Genomic DNA, 11,606 nt, shown 5'->3' with positions numbered 1-11,606 from the left:
TCTCTTTGCAGTGGAAATAACAAACAAGGCAGAAGTGGGACTTTTTTTTCGACCTGAACATATTTCTAACCGAGAAAAGAAAAAGAAAAAAATAGAGGTCCACAAGAAAATACTGAAATAACTTTGATATAAATCATTTAAACGCGGTTCCAAAGCTGCGCCGTATCTAGAAAACCTTCCAGTTTAAATAAATCCTTATCCCCACTTCACCTCACAGTCATTTCCTTTTTGTAACTCGATATTGGACCGTAATATTTGTAATAAAGTCGCTTTCAGGGACGTTCAGACAGAATTTTTGGAGGCTTGAGAAATGCGCACACACTTTACGCACAGACACACACACACACCGCCTGGCTGCGTGCGCGCGCTGCCACATCGAAGGGGAACTTAAAAAAAAAAAAAAACCTTGGAAAACTGAGCATCATGCTGCTGATCCTGCTGCTGCAGCTGCTGGTCTCAGTGTCCTGCGTTCCTCCACGATGCGACCCGAGATTCCGAGGTGAAGTTTCACATCTTTCTGTCATTACATACTTTCATTTTGCAGATGTGCGCATGTGGACCTGCTGCATAATTTGTGTGCGAGACATCTTTTCATGTGCAGGCTGTGAGCTGGCTGGCTCTCTTGTGGTGCAAAAATGCCCTTACATAACTTTTAGAAACTAAAAGCTCCAAGAATATTGCATTTGTTATTATATGTTGCCTCTAAAACGGATTGAATATTCAACGAATCGCATGCACTTGTACCACTGATCAATCAAATTCACGATCCTGTCAATAATGTGAGTCCTTCAGTGACTTAATGATACTTTGCAGACTGACAGGCATTTCTAAGAGCTGCTGGAGCCACACCACAGAGTTGATCAAGCAGCTTGTAGGCCACATTGCGGTCTTTTCAGAAACCACTCTGCCATCTAGTGTCTGCCTTTAGTGTCAGATAATAAAACATTGATGTGTCTTGCAGGACTGTGCAAACCAAGAGTGGAAGAAAAACGTAAGTACCCTTGAGCTTGAGGGATGAACAGTGTCATGGGGCGGTTGTTTGTCATCCGGTTGGTTTCAGGATGTAGTTGGAGGTCACACTCGACTGTGCAATTTGTAAAGTTGTCTCTATCTGGGCTTTTTTGAACTTCGATCAATCGATCCTTCTCCTTGCTGGCAGGTCAGGCGGCTGCATGCGATTTGCTCTGTTTTTCACAACAAATGGGATGAGCTCATAGCTCCTCCTGCAATTTATCTGCATGGGATCTGGACCAGAAGCCATTAAACCATTAAAGTATTTTTAGATGATCGATGGCAGCATGAAATATTCAGTTTCTAATTTCCAGAGATAATAGAAATATTTAGAGCTGCATGATTGAGGGCAGCACGGTGAAGCCCGTGACAGATGGAGATACACATTTACCTCCTTCAAAACGAGACTAATGATCTCTGCAGGGCCGTGTCTTCAATGTTTTGGTTTTTTTTTTCTCTCAGCAAAATGTTCGGATTTGTTGCTGTCCTACTGCGAGGACATGACCTACACTCAGACCGTGTTCCCCAACATCCTGGGCCACAAGACCCGAGAGGACGCCGAAGCCGGCGCCGAGTACCTCCTGGTGAGCGTGATGGAGTCCCTGCTGGGCGGAGAGTGTAACCCCGAGCTGCGGATGCTGGGCTGCTCGGTGCTGGCGCCGCGCTGCGAGAAGGGGAAGGCGCTGAAGCCCTGTCGCGCCTCGTGCGAAGCTGTGCGCCAGAAGTGCCGGCACGCCTTCGAGGGGATAGAGATGGCTTGGCCCTACTTCCTGGACTGCGATCGCTTCTTCGTCAGCGAGGAAGAGGAATGCTATGACCCTTTGGAGGGCCTCAAAGGTGAGACAGCGGTACGACACTGATAATTCAGCCAGTGTTACCTACTTTGGGCTCTATTATTCTTATATAAATTCCCCAAAAAATCATTTTCAGGTCATGTTACCTGGAAGCATCTGGTTCACACACGTGGCTCACTTCAAAGGAGCGTCCAATAGGAACGCCTCCTTCCCCACAGAAACCTCTTACTCGCTTTTACATTTATTGTCACTGTGGTTTTCGCCACATTGAGGCAAACATAGCCGGACTTCATTTTCACAAAACAATGCTGAATTCCTGAAAACTGGTTTCTGAAAAAGGAAAAATGATACTCGGCCGTCTTCATGTGTGAACCAGATGAGCGCATGAGAGGCAGCAGTGTCTGGAAGAAGGAACAGATTTAAGCATTTACTCTTGTCTTTAGTGTTTTAGTCTTTGAGGGCAGGAAAACTGGGACATTTACTCAGGTAGTGTATTGTCCCGTGCTTCAGTAGATTGTCTGAGTTAATAATGATAATGATAATAACTATTAATATATCCTGAAGTTGAGTTGAAGTTGAAGTTAATATCCTATAAGCTGAACGAGATAATGAGAATTTTTTACTGCACATAAAAGCACATAGTACAATTAAGTAAAAATACAATATTACAGTATGATACATTTAAAAATACTAACTTTGAAGTATAACAATGTGGCCAGTTGGAGTTCCTCCAGCAGATCATTCTAGAACAATGAGGCCCTGCAGGAAAAGGATGATATATCGATATATATATAACTTTTTACAGTGTGTACCATCTGAGAAAGCGTTGAGCTCTCCCAGTACTGTGACCGACGTGAACATACAGCAGGGAATATTTACTCGATTAACTATGGACAGTTTACTCCTAATGTGAGTATGAGTTACAGGAAAACTACGAAGCAGAAGCTTTATAAAACATCTGAACTCACAATAACAATGTGCAGCACCTCTTTATCTCAGATAAATACAACATGCCAGAATGTGAGGAATATCTGTTGTTCTTTCGCAAATGAAAGATATTTATGTTTGTATAAACTTAGTCATGTTTGACTATTTTAAAAATATCCGACATTTGACATGACTTTCCTCTACGTACCGCTAGAAGGAGCTGAAGCGCACTACAGTTTGAGCTTAAATAATATAAATCGGTGGTGTCAAACATAAGGCCCTTGGGCCAGAACCGGCGCTGGAGACTTCAATCAGGCCAAATCACCAAAGTGCAAAGAAAACACACATTTTTTTTAAACAAATTTCTTAAGAGTCGTGGACACAACATGACACTGAGACCCGAGGTGAGACATCGGGGACGCTGCCATGAAAGCCGCACCGTCAGGTTGAGTTTATAAAAGCAGACACAATCCTACAGCCATAGGAGACGTTTCTTAGACATTTCACTTTATTTTGCACCAGAAAGTTTCCTTAGAATTGTCTTCATGTTGAAATTGTTGTCATTTCCTGGAATAATAGTTTGGTTTTGCGAAAGTTTAGCCATTTTCATCATGTATACTTTGCACACAACAAAAAAATAACATTAGTTTTTAATCTAAAGGTTATTATGGTACCATTCTAGCAGGTTTGTTTCCCATTCAGCCATAGTTTTTTCAAACCTGCTTTCAGCCGTTCAGCCAGCCGACCTTCAGCAAAAGAAAAAAAAAACCTTAAACCCCCCCCCCCCCCGCTCGTGCAGCCAGAGGCAGCGTACTGTAATAATGACTTTTCTTTTAACAGAGTCGCACTTTGCCAATCTTACAAATCAGTAATGGCATCTTCGAGAGGCGCAGGTCAATAGAGTCTGACTGTACTTTGGTGCCACGTCTTCTGTGTCGTCGCGGAACTGCCACCGCTGTCAAATTAGATGTGAAAATGAGAGCAGACATGGACGGGGTTAAGATGCTCTTTAATCGTGTCAAATTTAATAAGCGCAGCGCGGCCAATCAGACGTTTTGGTTTCTGCTGTCCATGCGCACACGGCTGGCAAACTTTTCGGAAAAAATGGAAAGCATTATATCGATTGTTATATTCAAATGAATCCACAGACTCAGAGATGCATTGTCACGTTCAACAGCTCATGTTTTTGTTGCTGTATTTAAGTTGATCTTTTAGGTGTCTATACTTCCTTCAGTTGTTTGCTTTTGCGTCACACATTTGAGAACAATTATCCTTACATTCTCAAAACTGGATCTTTAAACTTCTCCGGATGACAAATAATACAATAATGAAGCTCAAATGCCTTTAATGGAATTCACATTGCTTCAGATTAAGTCCAACCAGGTTTTTACCATTTATATAAAATTTACAAAGAAAAATATAAATTCACTTTACATAACCAATTGTAATCATGTATGTATTCCATTTATGATGTAATAAAACACTAGTTAAATGTAATTTTCATCTTTGTTTGTCCTGTGAACATTTCCAAAACTTGCACCTTTTCACTCTTTGTCAACTAAAGAAGTTGACTCGTTCTATTTTCACACAAGAATCAGTACAATTCTTCTCCGGCGAACGTGAGAACTCCTGCCAACGGTCAGCCCCACATATAAGCACAGATCTCTTTCCTAATGAGCCAAAAATTCACGAGACTCATGCTTTTACTTATCGGGTCAACAGATTAGTTGCCTGGACAGTTTGGATTTTACGGTCACATTTTTGTCATTTTGTTTACGTTACTGCGTAACAGACAGCTGGGAGCTGGAATAGCACACTAACCATAATGACTGAAATGACAGGAGTTTGTGTTTTTCATGCAGCCGACCAGGAAATGGAGGACGATTATGGCATGGAGTTTCCTGTTCTGGAGGAGCCTGCCGGCGCCATCAAGTTCACCTACCACTCCAACGCTCAGATGATCAGCATCTTAAAGAAAACCGAGGAGCGCTGCGCCAACATCTCCAGAACCTACAGCATCGGCCGCACCATCGAGGGCCGGGAGCTGCTGGTGATCGAGTTCTCCAACAATCCCGGCGAGCACGAACTGCGTGAGTCATCGTCATAACCTCTTCACGCTTTCACGTATTGATGCAGTCAACCATACAAGGCGACGCTCCACAGTTGAACCGGAAATGAAGTTTGTCGGCAACATGCACGGCAACGAAGTCCTGGGGCGGCAGCTGCTCATCTACCTGGCGCAGCACTTGTGCTCCGAGTATCTGCTGGGAAACGAGCGCATCCAGATGCTCGTCAACACCACCCGCATCCACATCCTGCCCTCCATGAACCCGGACGGGTACGAGCTGGCCGTCACTGGGGCCAGCGACACTGGCGACGGCGACGAGGAGGAGGTGAGACATCCGATGACGCGCTGATTCTTTCATCCTGACGGCTGGATTGATGATGTACAATCATCCAATCCAAGATTCACTATCATGTCTCACATTTGTAAAATATATAGTAAAACACAGTAATGAAGGAATGTCAGGTATTGAAAGTTTTGTTACATTTCCTGGGTTTAATTAAAGCAATATTATTCATGATGTTTTGAATGTTTCAGATGTATGATTTCAGCAGTAATTTACCAAAGTTTTGCTTTCATTCTCAAAATGGTTTTTATGTAAAATAAAAAGCTGATCTACGAACAGGACGCCCTGAGGATCATGTCTAACAGACAAATACCGAGCGTTTGAGGTTGTATGAAAAGATTTGGGGGGTGTTTTTGATGTGTTTGAAAAGGTTGAGGCTTCAGCAGAGATGCTGCTGTTGTGGTGCTGAGTGGCGTTCCCTTATCGATTCCAGTGGGAGTGAATGGCGTGCGTGACGATGCCATTCAAGCGGCACAAATGCTCGAAAGTTTTGTTGCGTTTCATGAGAAATTATGACAATAGGGCAACTTGCAATACTTGCAATAGTGGATATTTCATCAAAAGGGCAGGAATCCGACCAATATGCAGAAACGTTTGCTCACATGGCAGCGATAACTTTGAATGAATGTCGTGTTTTCGAGCCGCTCCGGAGTGAATCCCAACCCAGCTGCAGCGGCAACGTTATAGCACGTCCTCTGCAGGTTCAATTTCCAAATGAGAATCCATATGAGAATTGGTAAGAACCGAATCGTTCAGCAGAATCAAAAATGGAATCAGAATAGTTCAAATCTTATCAATTACCATCTCGAGTTGGTGTCTGTGCCTGTGAGTGTGAGTTTGTCTGCCTTTATTATTCTCTGCTGTTTTCTAAATCTCTCATGTTTGTGTTAACGTCCTCCCTCCACTTGATCACCTGCAGAATGCTTGCAAACCTTTTCTATTTTACTGACCATAGAATTTAACAGGCTTTATATGTGTTATAGTTGTCAAAATGATGGTATACTTGGTGTGTTTTGGGGGTTGGGGTTTAAAACATTTACTGAAATGCTCCAAATGAAACTCTGTATGCCAAACCTTTGTTGCCCTATAGATGCTCCATCGTTGTCTAATTCCCTAAATCAAATGAAAACCTTCAGGGTCTCAGATATGACTCCTGGAACATCGGACGAAACAACGCCCAGAACGTTGACCTGAACAGAAACTTCCCCGACCTGACGTCTGTGGTGTACAGCCGGCGGCGGCAGAAAGGCTACCGCACCGACCACGTCCCAATCCCAGACTATTACTGGTTTGGTAAGGTACAGTATGAATCCTTATTCATTTCATTTGTTAGGTTTGTTAATTCAGGGGTTTGAACTGAGTTTAAAAAAAAAAAGAGTTCTGGCTATAATCCAGGTTGCACCAGAGACTTACGCGGTCATGAAGTGGATCCGCTCCATCCCGTTCGTGCTCTCCGCTAATTTCCACGCCGGTGAGCTGGTGGTGTCGTACCCGTATGATCTGTCCAAACACCCACTGGAACGCAACATGTTCTCCCCGACGCCGGATGACAAGGTGAGCAGACTCCTTTTATAACACGTGTCTCACATAAAACGTTCAGCCAAGTGTTGTGTCTTACTTGTATAAATCAAACTGAATGAGTATCATATGGTGGGGGTGTCAAACATATGGCGCACGGCCAGAATTGCCCTGCCAGAGAGTCTAATCCGGCCCTTAAAGTGAAACCTGCCAGCTGTAAGAAATTATGACATGAACTGCAATGTGTTTATTTGACCACCAGGGGCGCACTTGAGTTTGTATTGGATGATGAGTGTCCAGATGATGAGGATTACTATACAGATGTAGAAATGTGTCCACATTAAAGATCATGTCTAGATTCTGACAAGTTATTTTGATCATAATATGAACTGTCTATGAAAACGTAAATAGTGAAATAAAACTCCACTGTGTAAGCTGTAAAGCACAGGTACAATAAGAGATTTAGAGTTCTAGTTATTTATATATTATAATGTTATTATTTACATTATTTAGATCAAATTGCACTGTACAGTATGTGGCCCCTAAAGTAAAATGTGTTTGACACCCCTGTCATAAGGTATCACATAAAAATACAATACATCATTGTGATTTTTATCTTTCAATGTAGTTCTCTCAGGTTTGCCTTTTCTTGATTAAATTGTCACTATGATGTAGGTTAAAGAAAAGATCCTCCTACTTCAAGCTGTGGAACTGACATTCAGTTGAACATTATCTGCTTCGGATACTAGAAAGTCTCTTTTTACGGATTATGGTACGATAATCTGAAATTGACAATGTTTCGAGATTTATTAATGTAAATGCAGCACTCATAGAGATCGAAAACTAAATGTAAAATCGAGAAAAATCTTGATATTTATTACATTTTCAGTGTATTGTAACTCCATCTTCTATATTTTTCACGCATAAGTACAACTGATGACACACAGTGAAGTATAATATTAAAGCTAGTCTACTTTATGTTTCCATACAACATAATTATAAAGTGGAAGGCTCCTTTACTGATCAGTAAGTTAAAAAAAAAAGAAGGACAAAACAGTGAAAAACTCACAACTAAAAGTAGATGCCATCAATATTTTCGAAGCTGAAAACGGTTTTGACTAATTCAAAAACAATGCTTGTCTCCCTGTGTGCAGTGGCGGGAAGAAGAGTAGTAATAATGTCCCTTTTGTAGGTTTTCAAACTTCTTGCAAGAATCTATTCAACCACCCACGACAGGATGTCCAATGAAAACGCCCGCTGTGGGTCAACTCACGCCAACAGCAAGAAAGGAATCATCAATGGGGCTCAGTGGTCCAGCTTGGCAGGCGGTGAGCAACTGAAGTCCAATCTGCAGCATTTCTCAGGAGTGAAATGGATCCGAGTCTGAAACGAAGTGTGTAGGAGCGAATCTGAGCCACCAGAGGTCGCCATCACACCTGTGATGCACAACATGTGGGATGAAGTACAAAGGGGGAAACGTCAGCCCATTCTTCTTAGGTTGAATCATCACCTTTTGTGTTATTTTTCTTCCCCAGGTATGCAGGACTTCAACTATCTTCACACCAACTGCTTTGAAGTGACGGTGGAGCTTGGCTGTGAGAAGTTCCCCCCGGAGGAGGAACTCTTCATCGGCTGGCACGAGAACCAAGAAGCTCTGATCTCGTTTATCGAGGCCGTAAGAGCCGGTCGACACTTTTCATGCTTTCAATTTTCACCTCGTGAAGATTAACGATCCACGAATTGAACGATTTGAATGGATTCGATGGTAAAAAAAAACCTCTTGACATTCATCAGGTGCATCGTGGCATCAAAGGCGTCGTGAAAGATGAAGAAGGAAACGGAATTAAAGACGCTCGGATCTCGGTGAGAGGGATCCGACATGACGTCACCTCAGGTAACAAACTCAAGAGGCTCATTATGTTTGTACGACAAATGGTTTTTTCTGGCAGCTGCATCTGGAATTCAGGTTTATTGAGGACATTTTGACTTTAATTTGACAGATTATTATTGTGCTGCACAGTGAATAACTGTGCAGCCGGTAACTTTTTTGTGTACACATGGAGAAATATATGAACAATATATACTGCGTGTGTGTGGATAATATTTTTCAAATTGTTAAGTCATCTGTTTGTATTAGTCACTTGTACGTGTGATATGTTGTGTGTGTGTGTGTGAGCTCTAAATCGCTGTGTTTTCATCTCCAATTCTGAAGTAAGACTCTCATTTTTACAGGCGACGCAGATTCACCTGTGTCGAGAGTTTTATTTGTCTTCAGTTTAGACAAACACTTCTGTGCTACTTAAGAGTTATGAAGGCGGAGACACGGGACAAATGTCTTCTCAGGTGTATACTGAGGGCAGCAAAGCTGCTTAACATATAGATGATTCTCGGTCATATCAATGATATCAACTTACATTCCCACTGGGAATTGTGTTACCATAATAGCCACATAATGCTAATGTTTTTTAAAGCAGTGGTGTCGATAACATTTTAATTCAGGCGCCACATTCAGCCCAGTTTCATCTTGAGCGGGCCGGGCCGGTGAAATAGTGTCATTATAACCATTACGTCTGAACTTTAAAGGTTTTTTAAAAAGTTTTTCTAACATTTACTACTAAAAGAAATACCACAATCTTAACAAAAAGCCAATTTTAATGGAACCTTCAGGTGAAAAATAAAGTGAAATGTGCACCAGAACATCTTCATTAGGTGTTGCTCTGAAGCTAATGCTCGATTGCTGTCTTTCATGGCAGCATCAGCAACATCTCAGCTCCGGTGTCAGTGCTTTATTGTGTCCGCTACTGTTATTAAATAAAAAAATAAATAAAAAAAAGTTTTTTGCATTTGCTATTTGCTTGGTGGTTTGGCGGCCATAATGGCTTTGGGGGCCTTATGTTTGACACCCCTGTTCTAAAGGTTTGTGTGTATGTGTATGAAAATGATTCGTTTTCCAACTTTAGCCACAGGTAGTTAAATCCTCATTTGAAACCGGATTTGCACATGTGGAGTACTCTGATTACTCTGATGTCAGTGTGTATAATTTGTGGAGTGCCCCTGGGAAAAAAAAAAAAAGAGGTTGTTTCTAAATAAGGTCCAGGTTTGTGAATTGAAAGTGTTTTCCCTCGTTGTCCAGCTGAAAATGGAGACTACTGGCGCCTCCTGACCCCTGGCATCCACATCGTCTCCGCCTCCGCTCCCGGCTACGCCAAGGCCAACAAGAAAGTCCACTTGCCGCCTCACATGCACACGGCGGGCCGGGTGGACTTCGTGCTGCAGAAATCTCTGGAGACGGCCGCGCAGGAGGACGGCGACGACGACGACGACGCCGTCCCGTCCATGGGCGCCTACGACCGATTTGACCCTTACAACCAGTACGAGCGCTACACGCTGATGGCAGACCTGAGCCAGAGCCGCGAGGAGAGAGCGGAGAAGCCGTGGTGGTGGAACTACTTTGTCTCGCCAGGCGGACCGGCGCCCACCTGGTTGTTAAAACAGTATTAGAGGCACGGCATTGTTTTCTCATCATACAGCACACCAACAAACTGAGGCATTATACTGTATAGTTATGCTGCTTTTACTTTACCTACACATGCTCTCTTTATTCCATAGAGGATAGTTATTAGTATTAAGGAAGCACCTTGTGTCTGCAAACCTGTTTGAGAAGCACAGAATGAATCAGCATAATTTTTCAAATAAAATACATGCATTTCTAATTGTACGCCAGTATTATAAAGGAAAATTGATTCTTTGTGAGAAGGTATTAGTATTTGTTTCCCTTCATCACTTTGTATAAATACTTCCAGTAAGAATGAACCATTAATTTATCTGACCGCTAGGTGGCAGACTGACTCAACTGCTTAGGTTTAACAGGTTTAATCGCAGAACAAGCAAAATGGTACAATAGGAGATGCTCACCAGTCTAATTTGTCTATTTTTGTAATTTTAAAAACAGAAAAAGCGATTATGATCAGATTGATTTCACTGAATATAAATATAAGTATAAATACAAGTGTTTCACTGCAAATGTATGTTCAACAAATCAATCATTAACCTATGTTTAACACTTTTCTTCTCTACAAATGCAGCAAAAATATGTTTGAAAAAGTTTCAGCTTTACTAATGTAGTTTACTTTGTAGAGAATTGATTAAATGATCAGTTTCTTCACATTTAAACACACACGTTGCACTCGCGTTCATGAATCAAGTCCATGCATTTTGTTTTATGAAGCAGCGAAATGAGCTTTTTTCAATTCACCCACCCACCTTCTACACTGGAGCCAATCCCTGCTCACGTTGGGTAAAGGCGGAATACACTCTGGACAGCTCACCCGCCCAGAGGCAAACCATCACACTCGACATTTACACACCTAAAAGCAATTTGAAGTCACAAAACTGACATTAGATATGTTTTTAGACTGTGGGAGGAAACCAGAGTGAACGCACACACACACACACACACACACACACACACACACACACACACACACACACACACACGGTGACCAGTGTTTGAAATAAAACATTATCTCAGCAGTTTATTCCAGAGCTGTTTTTCGGTAACGTATAATATTATAATAATGGATATAGCAGAAGATTTTCAAGTACAGATTGAGTCAAGGCATCAGGAGAAACTACCAGGAGAATACATTTTGAATTGAAAAACAGGAATAAAGGGCCAGTGTATTGAACTGCTTGAAGAAACAGAGACTGTCAGAATAAAGAGTGAAAGGATAAAGGTTCAAAGGGGAAGGAACTAAATGGACACCAGATTCTCTCAGTGGAAAGTGGTGCAAAATAGAGCCAAGCGTGCAAAAGCATTGACCGCCCCGGGGTCCAGAGAAGTCCCAAATCCCATAAACAAAATAGCTCTTAAGAATTTTTATGTAAGGTCATGAAAAAAAAAAAAAAAAAGCATGGGAAAAGCAAATCACCCCCAGATAAAGGT

General features: G+C 42.0%; 1 protein-coding gene across 1 annotated transcript; it reads left to right on the top strand.

The window, feature by feature from the left end:
• Positions 1-237: 237 nt before the first annotated feature.
• On the top strand, positions 238-11,198 carry LOC308123554 (carboxypeptidase Z-like). The gene is made up of 11 exons (XM_080486096.1): positions 238-499; positions 962-991; positions 1,474-1,848; positions 4,595-4,822; positions 4,896-5,125; positions 6,280-6,441; positions 6,539-6,697; positions 7,854-7,989; positions 8,197-8,336; positions 8,456-8,555; positions 9,795-11,198. The coding sequence occupies exons 1-11, from the start codon at positions 424-426 to the stop codon at positions 10,160-10,162; spliced, it is 2,004 nt and encodes a 667-aa protein (XP_080342222.1). The 5' UTR covers positions 238-423; the 3' UTR covers positions 10,163-11,198.
• Positions 11,199-11,606: the final 408 nt, after the last annotated feature.

Source organism: Lipophrys pholis, assembly GCF_963383615.2.
Source record: "Lipophrys pholis genome assembly, chromosome: 18".
Lineage (NCBI taxonomy): Eukaryota > Metazoa > Chordata > Actinopteri > Blenniiformes > Blenniidae > Lipophrys > Lipophrys pholis.
Note: the sequence above shows the minus strand (reverse complement) of the source record. Positions and strands in the feature narration are given on the sequence as shown.